Source organism: Pituophis catenifer, unplaced genomic scaffold (assembly GCF_029215685.1).
Source record: "Pituophis catenifer annectens isolate HBS135680 unplaced genomic scaffold, rPitCat1.0.hap2 SCAF_16, whole genome shotgun sequence".
In the NCBI taxonomy this organism is placed as follows: domain Eukaryota; kingdom Metazoa; phylum Chordata; class Lepidosauria; order Squamata; family Colubridae; genus Pituophis; species Pituophis catenifer.
In genome coordinates this window covers 12,332,449-12,355,781 of record NW_027256896.1, presented here as the reverse complement: position 1 = coordinate 12,355,781, position 23,333 = coordinate 12,332,449, and the positions used below count along the sequence as shown (strand labels likewise).

General features: G+C 42.1%; 1 protein-coding gene across 1 annotated transcript; it reads right to left on the bottom strand.

The window, feature by feature from the left end:
* Positions 1-7,819: 7,819 nt before the first annotated feature.
* On the bottom strand, positions 7,820-22,452 carry CUNH8orf33 (chromosome unknown C8orf33 homolog). Its single transcript, XM_070955328.1, has 9 exons — positions 22,429-22,452; positions 21,136-21,241; positions 20,574-20,638; positions 19,856-19,946; positions 18,766-18,903; positions 15,541-16,065; positions 13,310-13,516; positions 9,460-9,606; positions 7,820-7,860 (listed from the first exon to the last, which is right to left on the bottom strand). The coding sequence occupies exons 3-9, from the start codon at positions 20,580-20,582 to the stop codon at positions 7,820-7,822; spliced, it is 1,158 nt and encodes a 385-aa protein (XP_070811429.1). The 5' UTR covers positions 20,583-20,638; positions 21,136-21,241; positions 22,429-22,452.
* Positions 22,453-23,333: the final 881 nt, after the last annotated feature.

Genomic DNA, 23,333 nt, shown 5'->3' with positions numbered 1-23,333 from the left:
TATTGCTAACTGACAAGTGAGGGTCTAACTGGGATAAAGGAGAGAGAAAATCTTCAGAAGGTTAAAGAAAGAACTCTACCCTACTGTAAAAATGCCTCCGTTTTCCTCTGGTTGGAAATATATAATCTGACGATGGGCTAATGATTATCGGTAATGAAACACCGCAAGAGACCAAAACAGGAACAATTTGATAGTGCAAGCATTCCGTTAATAACATCCCGGGATATGTGCTTTATGTTCATTTTTATTAAAACCTAGAAACATGATTTTTTTGATTAAAAAAAAAATAATAATCCGGTTTAAGAGAACCCTCGCCTGTCCTATGGTTGAACTCTAAAATGCATCCATGACCTTGATTCAATACATAAATGCACTGGAGGTTTTTTTAAAGAAGAGAGTGGACGGCCATTTGCCTGAAACGCTAAAGAGTTTCCTGGTTGAGCAGGGGGTTGACTAGAAGACCTCCAAGGTCCCTTCCAACTCTGTTATTTGTTCTGTTCATAAATTGGGTTAAAGGAGTAGTTTTTTTGCATAATAAACAAAGAAACACGTGCCCATTTATATGGGAAAAAATGCTTATCCTCTATAGTTTGCAGATTCTGGATGGCAGCTGTCATGGAAAGAAATAAATGATTCCGTATTGATGGGACAGATTACCTTCATGCTAAAATCTGGCGTGTTTAACTATGGCTTGTAGAATAAGCCACATCCCGTGGATTTATGGAACACACCAAGTCATAAACCACAATTTGCAAACCAGAGTTGAGTCTAGAATGTATTTCGTTTGGTTTCTGCTCTGCATTGCCACAAAGCCTTTAACCAGACCTAAGCAGGGATGAGCCTGTTCAGTAATTTAGTGGTATTTTTTCTAGTGCCAAGAAAACCAGAAGGTTTATTAATGGATCACACTGAAACAGATATGAAGGGCATGATAAATATTCCATGGCCAACTCTATAATCTGGATGTCCATTTTAGGAGAACATGGCTTTAGGGCCATTAAAGTTGGGCTGAACTTCAAATAGTCTCTTTGGAATTTTTTTCACCAAGACAGGCAAGGATTTGTACTAGATCAGTCAGTAGATTTGCAAATAATGAAATGGTTAGTTAATTAAATAACAGGAATACCTTCTTCTACAGCCTTGACCTTCTGTCTTGTTAAATATATATGGCTAAGTTATGACATGCAGTTGTCTTAATGAATCTTCTTGCAGAGATGCTGGCCAGTTACAGACAGGGTTTGTACATTGTGCTAAGAGGTAATTTGCCTAATCATGGTTTGCTGGTTAGGTTCACACAACCTGCTAAGCCATTAAATCTGACGAGCAAATACACAACCCAGGTTAACAACACACCATTCTGTAGTCATTTCATATGCTATGCCCAAAGAAAAAGGGGTTGCCACAAAGAAGAGGGGGTTGATTTATTCTCCATAGCACCTGAGGGCAGGACAAGAAGCGATGGATGGAAATTAATCAAGGAGAGAAGCAACCTAGAACTAAGGAGAAATTTCCTGACAGTGGGAACAATTAATCAGTGGAACAACTTGCCTCCAGAAGTTGTGAATGCTCCAACACTGGAAGTTTTAAAGAAGAGGTTGGATGACCATTTGTCTAAAGTGGTGTAGGGTTTCCTGCCTGGGCTAGGGGTTGGACTAGAAGACCTCCAAAGTCCCCTCCAACTCTGTTATTCTGTTTCTAAAAAAACCTATACAATGGCTTAAGAATGAAGAGTCATAATACAAGCAGCAAAGAAAGTATCTAGGTTTTTCACCATTTGCTGAACCACGAATAAACTCAACCCAAAATTTGCCTAATTGTAGTCAAGACCATTTTTTTTTTCCATGTCAACATAAGGTACCGAAAGCTAGGCAATCAGAAGACCTGGGTGCTTTGGAATTGTGATTTTTTTTTGGGGGGGGGGGGCGGGGGAAATAGTTCACTGCCAAAAGAACAAATAATAAAAACCAAATTGCTTGCAAAAAAAAAAAAAACCCTAGCTAAAGCTTAACTATTTTGGACACCTTATGGGAAATTAAGAGTCCCTGGGGAAGACTTTGGTTCTTGGAAAAATTTCAGGCACTTGGAAAAGAGGTCAGCAGAAGACACTAATACCACCAGCCTGAGTTTGCAAGATCTCAAGAGACAAATATGAATAACAATTCTGGGGAAATGATGTCCTTCAACCCATGAAAATTGATGTCCTTCAACCCATGTTCCGTTGAATAACGGAACAACAAAAATGCAACATGTGACCCAACAATCCATGTGTAAGCTACCTCAAAAGGTGGACGTGTTAGATTGGAGAAGATATCATCAGTCTGAATGGCTGAGGACCTCAAGAGATCCCACAAAACTGAAGTCCACCCCCTCTGTTACATTTTCTCATTTTATCTGGATTTTATTGTGGCTCACCTGGTGCTCTTTTCCTGAAGGTTCTCTCTGGTGGACAGTGTGATCAGAGTGAGGATGCTTCTTGTGGGTATCTGCGCTAAATAAAAGGCTGGTTAGCTTCTTCATGGAGGCCTCCAGTTCTTCTTCCGTGTATTCCAGGGCTTTTCCGGCACTGCTGACAAACTGCCTGTAGGAGGTTGAAGGCTTCTCATCATCTGTTTTTTTCCTGATCTCGTCTGGCTTCTGCTTCATCAAAATAAGGATCAAGACAAACAAAACCATGCACAGCCAGACTACCCAGAATTCTTCCATTTTAGCAGATTCAGGAATCCCACTTCAGCCAGAACTTTCAATAAAATTGCCGCAAGAAATAGCAGAACAATTCTTCGGTAGGATTACAATACTCCAATTAAGAGCACAATCTGTTCTGCCAGATATTTTGGGAAATTGGGAGTTAGAACTTCCTTGCTTAAACAACTTTCATCTACCTTAGATGTTCTCCACCGGCAACTGAATTTTAATTGTATGCAAGTTACAGAAAGGCTCCCTTTTAGATTCTGAGGTGTTTTGTTAATGAATTTAAAAAAAGATTATTTCCATATTCTCATAACGTCAATTTGCTGTTGCTGCTTCCCTGGTTGCTGGTAAAAGCTAGGCGATTCTTCAGATCAGTGGAGATCAGTTTCCCGGCCAAAAATATCAATCCAGTTCAGGAATGGTTCTCACAATTGTCCAAGGCTCCTTTGCTACGTCAAATATGCAAGTCCTACAATGTTTAGACTCTTTTGTTTTCAAAATCCAAGATGTTAAGTTCCGATAATTGTGATCAGATCCGGAATATTTTTAATTTAGTTCATAAGACTTGCAAATCAATTAACCAAGGATGCTTATCCAAAAAAAAACGTTCTTTAAAAAAAAAAATATCTGCAGACTTGCTAAATAAGATATAAGCTAAAGCTACTTTTGAAAAAAGATTTGCCAGAATAGAAGATTCAGCCTTTTGAATTGTAAGCACTGCCACCAGTAATTAGAAAGTGCAAATCTTGAAATGTCTTGAATTTGTCTCCCAAGAATATTTGCTTGTTAAGAAGTAAGAGTTTAGTTGCTTTATATGGCGATTGAAGTCAAGCTCTTTCTCCTATGATCCTTCTTTTTCAGATCCTTCCACTTAGCTATTCCATAGGAATCTACTCAATGGGCCAATTAAAATATGGCACCCACCCCCATCTTTAGCCAATCCTGGAAGAGTGTCGTCACCGTATATCATTCCGCATTGCAAAGTCGGTCTGAAGGGCCAAAAAGTGAATGAGAGAAGGGCTGGCTGGTGGAGCCGAACCTCGCAAGCCAAACTTGAAAGCGGTTACAAGGGCATAGCTGAATTCCTGCCAATCGTTTTTTGTTACTGCTGAGAAAATGCCAGAGCTATAAGAAGGAAAAGTGATATCAAGAGATCACCTATATCAGTGATGATTAACCTTTTCTGGACCGAGTGTCCAAAATGTGCACGCCCGAACCCCCAAAATGCAATGCATGTTCGCCCCCCGCACCTGCGCCCCGCCCCCATGTATGTGCCCCACCCCTGGGCATGCATGCGCAGGCTCCCACACATGGTCCACCCCCCCGCACATGCATAGCAGAGACCCAATGACCAGCTGGCCGGCAGGAGGTGCTCACACATGCACGGCGAAGCTGAATGGGGGAAACAGCTCACGTGCCCACAGAGGGCACTGCGTGCCCTCTGTGGCACGTGTGCCATAGGTTCGCCATCACGGACCTTTATCTTCTATTTTACACTTGATTTGCTGACTGCTCAGCCACAGCTTTTAAATTAGTCTGTTCTTACAACCCAGGTTCTTTTCTTACCACCTAAACGTTAACGGCAGGGGTGGGTTCTACTTACCTTTACTACCGGTTTGCAATGGGGCCACACGCCCACGCTCATTTTGCTCACACGCTCAAATGACGTCAGGGTCAGTGGGCAGAGCTTTCTATGCAATGATGTCAGGGTCAGTGGGAGGAGCCTCCCGCTGGTTTTACTACCGGTTCTATAGAACCGGTGCGAACCGGGGGCAACCCACCACTGGTTAACAGTTGTGTGAAAAATGATGTCACTTTTTTCAGTGCCGCTGTAATTTTGAACTGTCGTAATTGGAGGACTAGCTACACAAGACATCTTTCTAGATGACTGAAAGCAATGGCTTAAGAAAATGTACTTACCAACTAAGGTAAGTCCTTTTTGAGACCCCTTGGGATAAATGAACAAGGAAAATAAGAAATATCTTGTTCCTAGAAGAGTTTTGGTTTTTTTTTTAGAAGAAAATTTCTGAAGGTATACATTTGAAGGCTGCCAGCTGATCAAGTCTGGTTTGTTCTTACCCATATTTTTCAGAGTATAAGACGCACCTTAGTTTTTGGGGAGGAAAATAAGAAAAAAGCTGATTGGCGGGTGGATCGGCCTCCCGGAATACCCCCAGTCAGCTGTTCCCAGAGGTGAATTTTAGCAACAGGTTACTTGGTTGTGAGTTCTGTCTCTTGCTTTTTTTTCTGCCTCTGAAACTTCTGAAACTCTGTTTCAGGAAAAACTTTTTTTCTGCCTCTGAAAGCCTCCGAAACAGAGCTTCAGAAAAAAAAGGCTTTTTTTTCTGAAGCTGTTTGGAGGCTTTTTTTCTGAAGCTTCTTTCAGAGGCTTTTTTTTCTGAAGGACTAACTGTACTCTGTTCAATCTCCTTTCTTTAGTATTGGTATATAGATTAACCTCTTCCGATCTGTTGGTTATTGTGTCATTCTCCAGATTTGTTAGCATAGTTTGGTTAGAATCTTTACTGATTCTTCTTTTGTTGCTTGCCATAGTATTTTACATAAAAGCCTTTCAGAGGCTTTTTTTCTGAAGCTTCGTTTCTGAGTCTTTTTTTCTGATGCACCCAGATTTTCACCCTCTTTTTTTGGGGAAAAAAGATGCATCTTATACTCCAAAAAATACGGTATTTCTTTAACTGACATTCAGTCCTCAGGATGACAAAGATAATTGAGCGGATAATCTCTCTTTCAGAATTCCTAAATAGCCACAAGTGCCTAGCCAACGGCTGATTTTCTATACACTGTGGTTGGGTTCATACATCGAACTACGTTGCTAACTATGGAATAGGAATGATAATGGTTAGATTCAACCAACATACCACTTGATTTGAGAATAGCTTTGCTCCAAGTCTCATCTATATCAAACACCCAAATTCTGATCACATGAGCACGGGGAATGTTACAGCAGTCATAAGTGTAAGGACTGTGTCAGCTTTAGAAGCCATATTAGCACCAGAAGCTTCCACGCTGCCTCCTTCTCGCGTGTGGGAAAGTAGGAGGGGGGGATTTAGTAGAGGGAATGTATTTAGACGAAATAGCATTCTTCTTTGCGGTCAAGGTCAGGACAATCCTGCATTTGGAGGAGGAGTGGTCTGAGTGATGTCTCGAGATGGGACAGATGGTGATTGGAGCATGTGATGGACTGATGAGTGAGGGGATAGTTTGGGGTTTTTTGATTTACTGAGGGAAAATCCGGAACGCTCAGATTCGGGTTTTCCCAGATGTACCAGTATCCCTACTCTAATAAATGGAACTTTGAGAAAATGTTTGCCTTGGAGTTTTTAATTGGAGTTGGGGGTTTTCTGGAACGCTGACAGACTGGTTGCAAGTCCCTGTTTTCACTGCCGTTGCAACATGGAACAGCTGCTAAACGAACGTTGCAAATTGAAGGCTACCTCTGCTCCAGAAGTGAGTTTTGTTTTTTTTTTAATAAAAAAAAAGCAAGAGTCACAGCCTGGATCTGTTTATTTGAACTTTGATCCAATGGGAACAATACCTTGATCTGCTCAGGAGCTTTCTACGCTCCCTTGCTGAGAGAAAATCAAACAAAGGCTCCAAAAGTTTGAGTCACGCACAGAGGCGGTTTTGTGCAAACAGATTGTCCTCCCTGATCTTAAGCGTTGGCTGTGGGAACCTCTGGTGATCTTCTGCATCCCAAGAAATAACCCCCTTGTTTCAAAATGATAAAATGCAGTGGCCAGGATCCAAATGCTCCCACAAAGCATGCTAAATCACAATGGACGATCCTTCTTGATATCCAGATTTTTACGAAAGTGCCTAAATGGCATACAAGTTAGATCAGCTGCACTTTTGAGCATCAGTGTACAGGAATGAGTGGAGAAGATCCAATTGTCTCTTTGGCAGGAGAACCTATTTCTGCATAGAAAAGGGGTCTGCAACCCGTGGCTCTGGAGCCACGTGTGGCTCTTTCATCCCTCTGCTGCGGCTCCGTCGCTCAAAATATGCGTCACAACCGCCAATGTGCGACATCTGCCGGCACATGATTTATGAAGGCTTTTGATTCATCTTTTTTTTTTTTTTGGAGTTCAAAATGTTTTTGTTGCATGCAGAAATAAAAATTTGTTTTCTCTATAGCAGTTCATTCATTTCATAAATGCAACACACTGTAATTTTTTTTATACATAGCATAAAGGTTATAAATATATATATGCAATGTTATATTCATTTTAGATGTCAAAAGGGTTTTGTGGCTTCCAGTGTTTTATTTTCTGTGGGTTGTTAGTTGCGAAGTTGTGTCCGACCCATCGCGACCCCATGGACAACTTTCCTCCAGGCCTTCCTGTCCTCTACCATCCCCTGGAGTCCATTTAAGCTCACGCCGACTGCTTCAGTGACTCCATCCATCCACCTCGTTCTCTGCCGTCCCCTTTTTCTTTTGCCCTCAATCTTTCCCAGCATTAGGCTCTTCTCCAGGGAGTCCTTCCTTCTCATTAGGTGGCCAAAGTATTTTTTTTTTTAATTTGATTTGATTTATATGCCGCCCTTCTCCGGAGACTCAGGGCGGCTTACAATGTGCTAAGCAATTTGAGTTTCCTCTTCAGGATCTGGCCTTCTAAAGAGCAGTCAGAGTTGATCTCCTCTAGGACTGACCGGTTTGATCACCTGGCAGTCCAAGGGATTCGTAGGAGTCCTCTCCAGCACCAGAGTTCAAAGGCCTCCATTCTTTGCTGCTCAGCCTTCTTTATGGTCCAACTTTCACAGCCATACATTGCAGCTGGGAAAACTATCGCCTTGACTATACGCACTTTTGTTGGCAGGGTGATGTCTGTACCTTTTAGAATGCTGTCTAGATTTCCCATAGCTTTCCTCCCCAGGAGCAAAGCGTCTTTTAATTTCTTGGCTGTAGTCCCCATCTGCGGTGATCTTGGAGCCCAGGAAAATAAAATCTGTCACGTCCTCCATTTCTTCCCCATCTATTTCTGTGGGAAGACAGGTCCAAATGGCTCTTTAAGGTTTAAGTGTTTAAGGTTGCTGACCCCTGGCATAGAAAGTTGGCAGATCAAGGTATTTGCCTAAAGGCAGAGAGACCAAACTTGGTTACGGCTTGTGGTCAGCTGACAATCACCTTCGGGCATACATTTGGGCTTTTCTCTAAAGAATTTGAAGAATTTAAAGAACAGAGTATCCAATAAGCCATGATAATTTTCACACATGCATGCCTCTCATCGAATTTTCCATCTCTTTGCAGGGTGTGTGTGAAGAGAAAGTAGGTTTGCTACTATCTTGTTCACTTATCTACTTATTTATTAAATTTATTTGCCGCCCATCTCACAGTCAGACGACTCTCCTTAGCTCTCAATCACATGTCCCATTTAGGAAAGCATTTGCATAGAAAAAATGCATCAAATCAGGTATTCCCCCCTGCAGCTTAAATTTAGCACTGAATTCATAAACCCAGGCTTGTAACCCCGTTATTTTGTTAGTCTTTCTTTATCAACTTAGAATTTTCCAATTGTGCAATTATCCCGCTTTTCAGAGGCCATGCTTGCCATTCGGGGTCCCACCCTCTCATTACTACTTTTCTCCCCCCCCACCCCAAAAGGAGCTCAGTATCCCGGGGCCCAAAACGATTGCTTAGAAAAAGTTAAAGCAGAATTCCTCTTGTGATGGTCTGAATTTAAAAGAGGAAGGGTCTGTTGATCTGAGACAAGCTGGTGGTTGATAGCAAGAAGGTTCTTGAAGGTTCTTGCAGGTTCTGGTTCCTTCTGCAGACTTTCTGAATACCTGGCTTCTCTTCTTCTGAGCCTCTTCGTTCACTTCTGTGATGTGAGCTGCTTTTGAAGCTTAAGTGGGGTGGAAGGATAGGGATGAAAGATCAATGCAAACAAACTGAAAGTCTGACATTCGCTATGCTCTGCCTACCTTTTTTTATTTTCCCTGAATTGCCTTGCTAGCTCAAATAGTTGGAACCTGTAAACTGAGGAAAAGCTGGAAAACATTTTTTTTTCCCAAAAGGCAACTGGACTTTCTGGTTTTTCTTTGAAGACGTTTCGCTTCCCATCCAAGAAGCTTCTTCAGCTGCTAGCTAGACTAGGCTAGAAAGTGGGAGTTCTAGTCCCACTTTAGCCATGAAAGCCAGCTGGGTGACTTTGAGCCAATCACCAGGAGACAGTGAGTTCTAGTCCTTCCTTAACCATGAAAGCCAGTGGAGTGACTTTGAGCCAATCACCAGGAGACGGTGAGTTCTAGTCCTGCCTTAGCCATGAAAGCCAGCTGGGTGACTTTGAGCCAATCACTAGGAGACGGTGAGTTCTAGTCCCGCCTTAGCCATGAAAGCCAGCTGGGTGACTTTGAGCCAATCACCAGGAGATGGTGAGTTCTAGTCCCACCTTAGCCATGAAAGCCAGCTGGGTGACTTTGAGCCAATCACCAGGAAATGGTGAGTTCTAGTCCCACCCTAGGCATCAAACCCAGCTGGATGACCTTGGGCCAGTCCCTCTCTCTCTCATCCCAACCCACCTCACAGGGTTGTTGTGGGGCAAATAGGAGGAGGATAGTGTGTTGGATGTGTTCGCGGCCTTGAGTTATTTAAAAATAATAATAAAGTGGGATACAAATAAACAAACAAATAAGTTATATTCCAACGCTGTTTCCAACTTCCAATCTGCTCCCTACCTATAAAATAATAAATCTGGGATTAAAAAAAAACAATGTAATAAATAAATAAATAAAAATCCCCCTTCTCCTTACCTGCTTGCAAGAGCTTCAGCTGCTTCTGCCTTTCCTCCGCCATTTTTGCTCGGTAGTCGCCGAACATCAGACGCATCACTTGACGTTTCTTCGCCAACACTGCTTTTTTGCTGCGCAACGTCTTGATGGCGCGGAGAGCTTCCTCCACTGGAAAGAATAGAATACAGAATAACAGAGTTGGAAGGGACCTTGGAGGTCTTCTAGTCCAACCCCCTGCTTAGGCAGGAAACCCTACACCACTTCAGACAAATGGTTATCCAACCTCTTCTTAAAAACTTCCAGGGATGGAGCACCCACAACTTCTGGAAGCAAGCTGTTCCACTGGTTAATTGTTCTATAGCAGTGTTTCTCAACCTTGGAAGCTTGAAGATGGGTGGACTTCAACTCCCAGAATCCCCCAGACAGCAGCGCTGAAGTCCACCCATCTTCAAGCTTCCAAGGTTGAGAAACACTGTTCTATAGGAACAGTCCTAACAGTGCCAAATCTCCCTTTCCCCACCCCTTAGTAGGAAGAGAGAAATAAATCTTAACAGAATAACAGCGTTGGAAGGGATCTTGGAGGTCATCTAGTCCACCCCACCCAAGCAGGAGACCCTACACCATTTCTGACAAATGGCCATCCAGTCTCTTCTTGAAAGCCTCCAGGGATGAAGCTCCCACAACTTCTCAAGGCAACTTCTGTTCCACTGGTTGATTGCTCTCACTGTCAGAAAATTTCTCCTTATTTCCAGGTTGAATCTCTCCTTGTTCAGTTTCCATCCATTATTCCTTGTCTGGCCTTCAGGTGCTTTGGAGAATAGCTTGACTACCTCCTCTCTGTGGCCGCCCCTCAAATATTGGAAGACTGCTATCATATCTCCCCTGGTCCTTCTCTTCCCTAGACTAGCCATGCCCAGTTCCTGCAACTGTTCATCTTATGTTTTAGCCTCCAGTCCCCGAATCATCCTGGTTGCTCTTCTCTGCACTTTTTCTAGCATCTCAACATTTTTTTTATAGTGTGGTGACCCTACACCATTTCTGACAGATGGCAGTCCAACCTCTTCTTGAAAGCTTCCAGGGATGAAGCTTCCACAACTTCTGAAGGCAACTTCTGTTCCACTGGTTGATTGTTTTCACTGTCAGGAAATTTCTCCTTATTTCCAGGTTGAATCTCTCCTTGTTCAGTTTCCATCCATCGCTTCTTGTCTGGCCTTCAGATGCTTTGGAGAATAGCTTGACCCCCTTCCTCCTCTCTGTGGCAGCCCCTCAAATATTGGAAGACTGCTATCATGTCCACCCAGCTAAAATTGCTTTAACCCTTCACCCCAAAGGAGTGATCATTTGCCATTCCTCAAAGGGGATTCAAGGGTCAAGGATATGGATGATCTCAGTAGGACGTGAAGCAAAAATACGTCTTCAGATGTCATGCAGTGACTGTCAATTCATTGAGCGACCATGTGATTCGCTTAAGAGCTGCTGTGATTCGCTTCACAACCATGGGAAAAAAGGTGGTAAAATCAGGTGGGACTCAACTTAACCACTGTCTTTCTTAGCCATGGAAATTCCGGTCGCAATTGTGGCCTGCATTTTTAAGTCTTCTTGACAGGATGTTGACAATCTTGGAAGGAACATCCTCAAAGTAATAAATGAATCAGGACTGTTCCATTGTGCAATCAAGGTCAAGGAAAGGATGAGCGTAAGCAATTGGGGAAAAAACCACAATCCATAAACAGGAAAAGACTGCAGGAACAAGAGGTGCCTAGATAACAGAATAATAGAGTTGGAAGGGACCTTGGAGGTCTTCTAGTCCAACCCCCTGCTCAAGCAAGAAACTCTATAACATTTCAGACAAATGGCTGCCCAATCTCTTCTTAAAAGTCTCCAGTGTTGGAGCTCCACAACTTCTGGAGGCAAGTCGTTCCACTGATTAATGGTTCTTACTGTCAGTAAATATATTTATTGTTCTTTTCCTTCTGATTGGAACTCCCAGACACTAGAAGAAGATTAGGAACCTGTGACCCTCCATACACTGTTAAAACTGGTGATGTCTGAGTAAAATCACATATATAGTTTCGTATCCTCCACCAGCGTGGTTATCAACTTGCAAAGCATCCCTGGCCTGCTCCATTCCAGATATATCTTTCTCAAGGCTGTCTCCCAGGGTTACCAACAGCGGCTGGAAGGGAGTGGTCTCTACAACCCACGAAATTGCTCCGTTGGCGAATGTGATTGATGACACACCCTGGGGGGAGGGGGGGGCGGAAACAGGGTCATGATTAGGGCCGTAAATTACGTGGGGTCAGAGTTGGCTTCATTTGGGTACCTGCTGACATTGAGCTCCTAATAAACAACTGGATTTCTTTTGAAGCTTGGCTCGAAACTCATGATTTAGTTAGGGCATCCATCAGAACCCTGACACGTGGCCAATGTTTCAGGCTGATGGAACTTGGAGGACTCAGGGACCTTATCCTTACTGAAGATGGGGCTCCATATGAGAAATGATGTCCACAAAATTCTGGCTTTTTCTTCTCCTCATTTCCAAAGTATCAGGAGTGGAGAAGGTGTGACTTGGACAACCCAATCAAGAAAAAGGAATGGTCAGGGTAAAAATGAAAAGAAATTGAAAGGAAAGCATATATTATTAGAATATTGATGTTGCTCGGATACCAAAGAGGGAATATATTTCACAACAAGGAAGAAAGAAAGGAGAGAGGAATAGAGGGTATGAAGAGGAGAGGGAGGAATGGAAGAAAGGGGAAAGGAGGGAAAGAAAGGGCAGGGGAGAGGAGTAGGAGAGAAGGCGAGAATAGGGGGAAAGGGGAGGAGTGGGGGAAAGGAAGGGTAAGTAGGAAAGAGGAAGGAGAGGAGGAGGAAGGAAGTAGAAGAGGAGAGGAGGGAGGGAAGGGAAAGGAAGAAGGAGAAGAAGGTTTGTTGTGAAACGAGGGAAAAGAAAAGGTCGAAGAGCAACCCCGAATGCAATTAAAATGTCTTATTTGAATGCTTTCTTTAAGAAAATATGTACATGTATGATTAATTATGTATAAGAGAATGTACATTTACATTATTTGTTATAAGAAATAAAAATTTAAAAAATTGTTCCAAAAAAGAGAAAGAAAGAAAAAGGAATGGTCCCCATCAGGTCAGATTTGGCTCTTGGTGGCTAATGCTGTTTTCTTTCTGGCATCAGTATCGAGGTGACTGGCCATTGCTGTGATATAATAGGTAGGGTTTTTTCAGTCTAATGTGGAGGTTTTCCATCCAAATACAGATCAGCCCTAACACTGCTGATTTTTTTTTTAGATAATTCAAGGTTGGCTGACTGCTGCCACCTGCTGATTCCTACAAGGTTCTTAGTTACGAAGCATCATAAACTTTTGATAATCGCAGCCTTAAAATCATGGAAGACTTGTTTGTTCTCTCGGGCCTCGGGATGGGATCCCTTCTTGGGCGTGGTCCTTGTTATTTCTGGGTCCATCTGCATAGATTTATCGGACCCCATCTTGTTTTGGCTTCTATTGGATTTTTTTTTTTTAAGGGTAATACATTGTGACCTGCCCAAAGTTAGTTGGGAGTTGGGGAAGGGGCGCCGAAGTTGAATGAAATAAATAAGCAAATGATTTGATTTCAAGCAAGCTCACTCACTCTGTTTTGGGGAGGATTTTTGAGTCTTCAAGCCGAGTTCCAGCTGTTCCACACACCAGTCTACCTCCCTCTTCAATTGATCATCTGGCTGTTACATTCAGGGGGAGGGAAAACGAGAATTAGTTGAGCACGATTAGTTGAGGACTATCTGTACTGATAAATTACTGTAGAGACTTAACATGACTGCTTCTTGCATCATTGATTACTACACTATCAGTTCTTAACTCACTCCTTGTCTTATCCCACATTTCAATCAGATCTTTACATGCCTGTAACATCTCAGCTTGTTCAGATGTTCCTTGACCACCAAGCTTGTTGTCTCCGCGTCCTTTGTCAACCTGTGCTACTTTTGACGGTGGGGATTTCTTTTTCTTTTTTCTCTTAGATGGTCCACCAGCTGCCACCACCAATTTCTCTTCTGCAACCTCTGTTGAAGCTGTGTGCCAAAGATTTAAAAAAAAAAACTTTAATCATTTGCTATATTTAATCGATAACATTAGATTTATGTTACTTTGCATCTCTTTCACCTACCTGAAAATTGTTTACCAAGGGAAAGAAGTATTTTTTATTCTGTAAAATCATTGTTGTATATTTAATGCGTTACAGGTAGTCTGCGTTCAAGTGCCCACTCGCTCAACAACTTGCGATGGTGCAGAACTAAGGGGATTTAGTTCCCCTTAGACTGAGTGGCCACTCAGAGCCTGAGTGGCGTAGGAGGCTAATGCCTCCTACTAAGGCAGCATTTAACATCCAGCTGCCTGCAATTACTGCGAGTTCAATTCTCACCAGGCTCAAGGTCGACTCAGCCTTCCATCCTTTCTAAGGTGGGTAAAATGAGGACCCGGTTGTGGGGGCAATAAGCTGACTTTGTATATAATATACAAAAGTATGAAGGCTATTGCTTAACGCATTGTAAGCCACCCTGAGTCTCCGGAGAAGGGCAGCATATAAAAATAAATAAAAATAAAAAATAAAATAAAATAAAATTTAGCAATAGCACTACCACTTAGATTTATATACCGCTTCACAGTGCTTTCCAGCCCTCTCTAAGCGGTTTAGAGAGTCAGCCTGTTGCCCCCGGCAATCTGGGTCCTCATTTTACCAACCTCGGAAGGATGGAAGGCTGAGCTAGTTTTGTGGCCACTCAAGAAACAGTCAGGCATGGGAAGGGTTTTGTGGCTCCTGGTGTTTCTTTTCTGTGGGAAACGGTTCCAAATGGCTCTTTGAGTGTTTAAGGTTAGACCCCTGCCATAGTTAAACAAAGACTATCTACAGTAAACTCTATAGTACAGAGATAAAAGCCAGCTCTACTAATAAATGAGTTACTACAGGTAGTCCTTGATTTGCAACAGTTCGCTTAGTGACCGTTCGAAGTTACAATGGCACTGAAAAAAGTGACATGACCATTTTTCACACTTATGACCGTTGCAGCTTCCCCATGGTTATGTGATTTACATTCGGCTGTCCCAAAGGTGCTTTTTCAAGAGGCAACTGAACTTTCTGGTTTTTGTTTCTCTTCTCATCCAAGGAGCTTCTTCAGCTCTGATTGACTTCAGCTCAGAGCTGAAGAAGCTTCTTGGATGAGAAGGTCGAAATATCTTCAAAGAAAAACCCAGAAACTCCAGTTGCCTCTTGAAAAAAGCACCTTTGGGACAATCCATGACCTTGGATGATGGAGAATCTCCATAGACATTTAGATGCTTGACAGCTGGTTCATATTTATGACAGATGCAGTGCCCCGGAGTCATGTGATCTCTTTTTTGCGACTTTCTGACAAGCCAGTGGGGAAACCAGATTCACTTAACAAGCGTCTGACTAATTTAACAACTGCATGGATCCACTTAAGAACCGTGGCAAGAAAAGTTGTAAAATGGGGCAAAGCTCACTTAACAAATTTCTCGCTCGGCAACGTAAATGTTGGGCTCAATCACGGTCGTAAGTCGAGGACTACCTGTCTTGGAATTAGTCGCCAACATGTATAAGATCGATAGGCATATATTTCTTTCAGTAGTGGAATTCAATTTTTTTTACTACTGGTTCTGTGGGTGTGGCTTGGTGGGCATGTCAGGGGAAGGATACTGCAAAACCCCATTCCCTCCCCACTCCTGGGGGAAGAATAGTGCAAAATCCCCATTCCCTCCCCACTCCTGGGAAAAGGATATTGCAAAATCCCCATTCCCTCTCCACTCCTGGGGAAAGGATATTGCAAAATCCCCATTCCCTCCCCACTCCTGGGGAAAGGATATTGCAAAATCCCCATTCCCTCCCCATTCCTGGAGGAATCGATACTGCAAAATCTCCATTCCCACCCCACTCTGGGGCCAGCCAGAGGTGGTATTTGCCGGTTCTCCAAACTACTCAAAATTTCCGCTACCGGTTCTCCAGAACCTGTCAGAACCTGCTGGATTTCACCCCTGATTTCTTTCCAGTCCTTAATTAAAACTTAGCAGTTCCCCGTACCTTCTTGGGTGGCTTCCAATCTTGGCACCTCTTGTACAGGATGTCCTTCACTGTGTCTGCTTACACAATCCTTCCCGTCAGTTCTATCAGGTTGTGAAGAGGCTGATCTCTCTGTGGTCACCATAGCTTTTTTGGATGAGATGTCTCCCTCTGGAGCTGCTTCTGTTGAAGCTCCAGAGCCAGGATCTATGGCATCACCTGAAGGTGAGGAAGCATCTGGGATGGTGAAATTGAAAGCAAAGCCAAGCTGCTGTGTTCCAGTGGAGAAGTCCAGCATCCTAGAGGGACCGTTACTGGTAGATTGTTCTCTCAAGTCACCCAACCCATTTTCTTCTGCTGCGCTTCTATCCGTTTCTTCTGTGGTTCTTTCAGGCAGGACAAAGTTAAACTGAAAGCTATTATCTGACGATGCAAGCAATGAAGTTGAAGCTGCAGAAGGACTGTCGGATGGCTGCTTCCTGTACACCACGCTGCCCAAAGGCAGGCTGTTTGCTTGTTGAATTTCTACCTGCATGGGTGTCACACCTACAGGATAGAAACAGAAACATGGGCACTCCCCATTAAATTACCAAAGCACATTCAACCCAATGCACCGAATTACACAATCTTTAAACGTGTAAAAATTAGATTTTATATGTCATATATATATATAATACCTGAAACATAAACTGAACATTGTGGAATTTGGCTTGAGTTTACAGAAGTCCCCATGCCTTGCTAGATGTATACTGTAGAGAAGAAGAGGCTGCCTTTATAAGCCTGTTAATAATGGTCTCACCTATTCCCGGTTGATGGATGAATGATACAGGTAGTCCTTACTTACGACTGATCACTTAGTGATCATTCAAAGTTATGGCAGACCCAAAATAGGGGATTTACAACCTAGATTGTAAAATCCATTGACGATCTGTATACTGCAAGAGTCAAAAAGAGGACTGTGAGAATATCTACAGAGCCCTCACATCCTGGATATAAATTGTTTCAATTTCTACCCTCAAAACGACAATATAGAGCACTGAACACCAGAACAGCTAGACACAAGAACAGTTTTTCCCCAAATGCCATCACTCTGCTTAACAACTAATTCCCACAACACTGTCAAATAATTTACTAAGACTGTATTACTATTCTTCTTCTCTTCGTTACTACTATCTATCTCTTTCCACTTATTACTATAACCATGTTGCTTGTATCTTTCAATTTATATTGTTTTTATTTGTTTCTTAATAGGATTTGATAGCTTATTAGTAACCTTGACTATCACTAAGCGTTGTAACTTTTTATTCTTGATGAATGTATTTTATTTTCCTTATGTACACTGAGAGCTTATGCACCAAAGACAAATTCCTTGTGTGTCCAATCACACTTGGCCAATAAAAATTCTATTCTATTCTATTCTATTCTATTCTATTCTATTCTATTCTATTCTATTCTATTCTATTCTATTCTATTCTATTCTATTCTATTCTATTCTACTCTACTCTACTCTACTCTACTCTATTCTATTCTTCTTATTATTCTTATTCTATCCCTAGCTGCTAGTGTAGTGGCTGGATCTTAGAGAAGACAGGGCTGGGTGTCAGTTAAGACAAGTGCAGAATGGATATTTTACCAAAAGAAAAACTGAAAAACTGAACGGAAGCAATTTCCATCCATTTTTTCCCCAGCAGTCTCACCATTATCCCTCTTTGCTTCCTACCGTTCATTAGAGGAACAGGATTCTTCACTCGTCTTTTGCAACTGACCCCCTTTGCTTCATCTTGTCTGAGCCGGTGCATTTCCAGTTGATGAGCTTAAGATCCCTCATCTCCTGCCAGCATGGCCACAGACAGCAAAAATGAAAGCTGTAAATCACAATGTGGGGAAGGCCTCAAGTTACAGAAGGCTGCTCCCAGCTGACTCTGCAACAGCTGCTAGCGGCTTCTAAATAGCATGATAAACTGGATGATAGTGTCTCGGTATATGGGCATATGTTCATTCTGTAACTTGGGATCTTGGTTAGGGGCAATGTTGCTTGGATCTAGGACAAAGGTGAGCATCTTTCAGACAGCCCCACCTTCTACCTGCAGAAAAAAGCAATTGCTACCAACCTGCCTTCCATTGAGGACCTGTATCCTGCACGAGTTAAAAAGAGGGCTGTGAAAATATTTACAGACCCCTCGCATCCTGGACATAAACTGTTTCAACTCCTACCCTCAAAACGACGCTATAGAGCACTGCACACCAGAACAACTAGACACAAGGACAGTTTTTCCCCGAACGCCATCACTCTGCTAAACAAATCATTCCCTCAACACTGTCAAACTATTCACTAAGTCTGCATTACTATTACTATTAGTCTTCCCATCGTTCCTATCACCCATCTCCTCCCACGTATGACTGTAACTTGTTGCTGTATCCTTACGATTTATATTGTTTCCTAATATGACTTGATTGCTTATTTGTACCCTATGACTATCATTGTCTTGTACTTTATGATTATTGACAAATGTATCTTGTCTTTTTATGTACACTGAGCATATGCACCAAAGACAAATTCCTTGTGTGTCCAATCACACTTGGCCAATAAAGAATTCTATTCTATTCTATTCTATTCTATTCTATTCTATTCTATTCTATTCTATTCTATTCTATTCTATTCTATTCTATTCTATTCTATTCTATCCTATCCTATCCTATCCTATCCTATCCTATCCTATCCTATCCTATCCTATCCTATTCTCTGCAGAGATCCTGTATGAGTGAACTGTCCTCAAGCCAAAGCAACCTTCCTCTGCCCTCACAGCACACCAGATTAAAAAGAGGGAAGGAGAGCAAAAGAAAGCAAGACTTTTTTTTTAGGGAAGGATCACTGACATGCAGAAGCCATGACGAACCCATTCAGGTGGTGGTTGTAGCAGGAAAGAATCAAAAGACATGGGCCCCAAGGACACAGATAAACCTCTAGTGGCCTCAACAACTCTTTAAAAAAAATGCAAATGACCAGCTGTCTGCAAGGAATATAAATCCTTCCATTTCCCACCATCCAGTCAGAGCTGAAGAAGCTTCTTGGATGAGAAGCAAAACCTCTTCAAAAGAAAAAGGAAGTCCAGTTGTCTCCTGAAAAACCACCTTTGGGACAACCATGACCTGGATGACTGAGAATCTCCATACACATGGATGAAAGAATTGGGAGAAGTGGCATGAGTGAGTGACCGACACAAAAGGCAAGACCTGCCAGCTCACCAGCTTTTGCTGTTCTTTCGTTTTCTTCAGCCATTTTGAGATGGTAATCTCCAAAGACACGGTGCATCATTTGCCGCTTCTTCACAAGGGGAGCTTTACGGGAGCGCAATACTCGAAGGATGTGGTGTGTCTCATCGGCTGTTCTCGGAGATGAAGAATGTAAAAGTTACTCACAAAAGCCTGGCATTACAAGTAGTCCTTGAATCATGACCAGTCACTTAGCAATTGTTTCAAGTTACGACAGACCTCCTCAGAGTGAATTACAACCCCAGTTTTGAAGTTCCAATGGCTATCCCCCTTGTGGTCATGTACCGTATTTTTCAGAGTATAAGATGCACCTTAGTTTTTGGGGAAGAAAATAAGAAAAAAGCTGATTGGTAGGTGGATCGGCCTCCCGGAATACCCCCAATCAGCTGTTCCCAGAGGTGAATTTTAGCAACAGTTGTGAGCTCTGTGCCTTGCTTTTTTTTTTTTGCTTTTTTTTGCCTCTGAAACTTCTAAAACTCCGTTTCAGAAAAAACTTTTTTTCTGCCTCTGAAAGCCTCCGAAACAGAGCTTCATAAAAACAGACAAAGCCTCTGAAGCTCGTTTCTGAGGCTTTTTTTCTGAAGCTCTGTTTGGAGGCTTTTTTCCTGAAGCTTCGTTTCTGATGCTTTTTTTAACCTCTGAAACCTCCCTTTGAGAGGCTGGGCGGTGCTACATTCGGAGTATAAGATGCACCCAGATATTCACCCTCTTTTTTGGGGGAAAAAGGTGTGTCTTATACTCCGAAAAATACGGTAATTGCATTTTGGACACTTGGCAACCAATCCACATTTACGGCCATTTGCAGTGTTCCATTGTCGTGGGACCATAATTTACAGGTTTTTTGCCAGAAAATGGCATTAATTTCCTGTGCCTGTGCTCTACAACAGGGTTTCCCAGCCTCAGCAATTTATGTGTGGACTTCGACTTCCAGAATTCCCAAGTCAACATACTGGATAGAGAATTCTGAGTGTTGAAGTCACGTATCTTAGAAATGCTGAGGTTGAGAAACACTGCACGGTTTCAAATGGATCCATTAGAAGAGGTTTTATTATTTACAACCTACCTTGTTTTGGAGTTGGGTTAAGACGCAAAAGGCCAGTCTCCAGTTGAGTGATGCACCATTCCAGTTCATCCTGAAATGTTGGTTTGGGAGCCTGGATCAATGGGAAATGTACAAATGCGTTAAGAGCCGGTGTTTTTAAAAAGGTGGTTTGCACATGCCTGTGTGCAAAATCTAAATAACCTTAAAATCCCAGTAGTGTTGGTTGTGGCAAAATTGCTGTGCTTGCTAATATTCCCTGCCCTATATAGTAATTAAAACTGCAGGAGTCTTAATGTTTAGACCAGGGTCAGCAACCTGCGGCTCTGGAGCCGCATGCGGCTCTTTCACCCCTCTGCTGCAGCTCTTGTCGCTCAAAATATGCGTCACAACTGCCAATGTGCGACACCCACTGGCACACAATTTTTTGAGCTTTTCAATCCCCGGTAAGCCAACCATGGATAAATCCAAGCAAAGAAAAGTTTCAGAAGGAAAAAGAATGTTTAATTCAATTACATATGCTAGTTTTGCAGCCGCTCAAGAAACAGTCAGGCATGGAAAGGGTTTTGTGGCTCCTTGTGTTTTCTTTTCTGTGGGAAACGGGTCCAAATGGCTCTTTGAGTGTTTAACGTTGCTAACTGGTTTAGTCAGTTAGCTATTTCTGAGCCTTTTATAATGCTTTAATCTTAAGCAAATCAAAGCAGTTTACCGCATCTGTTGCCATAAGGAATACACATCTTACCTCTTCCATTAAGAAAGTTTGAAATTGTTCACATAAAATCTCCAGGTATTTTCTCTCCCGTTCACCTAGTAATACAAGGTGACACAAAAACATTACCATGAAATCTAGGGTATCTTTTTTTCAAAGGCCCAACTATGTTTGCTACATAACTGATAAGCATTTGTAGGAGGGACATTTTCTATATTTGTGTGGATATCTGTACAAAGTTCTCTTCTTTGCAGATTTTTTCTATTCCATTTTTCCTTTTGGTTAGTAATAACATTGCAGTATGTTATTATGACCAAAATATTAAACTCTCAAGTTTTCAGATCAAGAATTATTTAAAATTTGTTTTCTCATAAAACCAGCCCACTTCATTGGTATACAAGTTCTGAACTATATATATTTTATATTTTTTAGTGTATTGCAAATTGCCCAGTGTCATTGGAGTCAAGAGGCATCAAACCAAACCAAATTATAAACAAAGAAATGACAGGACGGTCTAGACTCTAGAATGTTTCTGCCAAGAACATCAAATCATTTAAATAGCAGAAAACAAGCAGTAAGAAACAAAGGAATCTACCTGGTTCCAGATACTTTATTTAGAACAGAGGTCTTCAAACTTGGCAGCTTTAAGACTTGTGGACTTCAACTCCCAGAATTCTCCAGCCAGCTATTCTTTCAGGTCACTACAAATGCAAACAGAAAGTGTTCCACTTTAAAATTAATCAGTGTTTGCAAACAGAATTCCTAACCACCACCGTCCCCCCATAATAATAACAACAACAGCAATAATAATAATAAAAACTGATTATGGATGAAACATGTAACAGTGATACCCATTATCATTGGGGCACTGGGTACCATGTCCAAGAATTTTATAAGATACATCAACAAATTGCAGCTTCCTGCAATAACACCAGAGGAACTGCAAAAAACTGTGCTACTTGGAACATCTTAAAAAGGTACTTGGTTGATACCTAGGACGCTGGCAGCTACCGGTATCAACCATTAGCACCAATCAATGGTATTTGTGATGCATTTTTGAATGTTCGGTTGACTGAGTTTCATATTTAATGAATAAAGTAAATAATAATAATGATGATGATGATGATGCATAGTCATCTCGTTTGCTGTGTATACTGTCATAACAACAACAACAACAACAACAACAACAACAACAACAATAATAATAATAGCAGCAACCTGGCCATCGAAACTACATGGCTATGTAACAGTGATACCCATTGTCATCAGTGTACTTGGTACCATGTCCAAGAATTTTACAAAACACATCAAGAAATTGCAGCTTCCTGCAATAACACCCGTGCAACTGCAAAAAACTGCGCTACTTGGAACATCCTACATCTTAAGAAGGTACTTGGTTGATACCTAGGACGCTGGCAGCAACCCATATCAACCATTAGCACCAGTCCATGGTATTTGTGATGCATTTTTGAATGTTTAGTTGACTGAGTTTCATATTTAATGAATAATAATAATAATAATAATAATAATAATAATAATAATAATAGGAGTTAGTAGGAAGTCAAGACTGACCGTGGGAGGACCGAGAACTAAAACATTAGTGGCTTGCTAATATAAACCTAATCTCAAATCATGCATCTGTTGCCCTAAAACCGAGAACCTGCCAGGCTCTTAATAATTTGCATTTATTGGAAGCTGAAATTAAAAGCACGCAAAGGCTTCCCGACTCCAGATCTCATGCCCGACCAGGCCGCGCTCCGTTCCCCCTCTCCCCTTAAATTTACACAGATTCTTCCACCCTCACTCCAATCCGGATCAATCCACTCTGAAAGGCACGGAAGACACAGTTCCTTAAAACTTAATGCAAGTTACTCCATTGAGATCTCACCGCAAGACACGAGCAAGGGGGGCCCGGTCCGTCGCTGGACTGCTTCCCCCGTCGCTCCGGAGGTCGGAAAATTCCGTTCCGCCCGGAAGTCGTTCCTCCCTCTGATTGGCTGGGAGGTCAGCTGTTTTTCTCCCACCCAAAATAACGGGATCTGTCTGTAAAGCAGACTTGCAAGATTGTCCCAAAGGTACATTTTCAGGAGGCAACTGGATTTTCTTGGTTTTTTTTTTTCTTTTGAAGACGTTTCACTTCTCATCCAAGAAGTTGCTTCAGCTCTGACAGGATAGTGAGGATATCCTGTCCAGAGCTGAAGAAGCATCAGAACTGAAGCAGCTTCTTGGATGAGAAGCAAAACATCTTCAGAAGAAAAAGCGAGTCTTCAAAATATAAAAAACAAAGTCCAGTTGGCTCCTGAAAAACACCTTGGGGACAAGCATGACTTGGATGACTGAGAATCTCTTGCAATTGGATTTCAGAGGGGTTTGGACTACAGTTCCTGTTCTTCTCGACAGCCTGGGAATGTTTTGCTTAAGCTTGTCCAAGTCTCCTCCAAATTATCTGGAGGCAAGCACTTGGTTCTTGCATGCCAGTGATTTTTTTCTTTATACTTGTGAAAGGGTAGATTTTTGCATTCACTTCTGTCATAAATGATCCAATGGGGGATTTTTTTCTCTAATGTTGGGAAAGGTTGGAAGGAAAGAGGAGAGGCTCAGCAGCAAGGGGGATGCACTCTGTTACAGTAGGGATTAGGCATTGTTGGAAGATACGAAGGGACCAGGTTAGATACTGATCATCCTGTAGAAAATCTACCTATGTGGTCGCTAGGAGTTAAAAATTACTTGATGGCACTAATTGATCAATGAATCAATATCCTCCCAGCAAATAGATTTGGTGAAAGTGAACAT

Coding starts and splice junctions, on each gene's coding strand:
- CUNH8orf33 (XM_070955328.1), bottom strand. Junction 16,066..18,765: donor CGAAAGAACAGCAAAAGCTG/GTGAGCTGGCAG, acceptor TCTATCCTGTAG/GTGTGACACCCATGCAGGTA. Junction 13,517..15,540: donor ATTGGAAGCCACCCAAGAAG/GTACGGGGAACT, acceptor TTTGGCACACAG/CTTCAACAGAGGTTGCAGAA.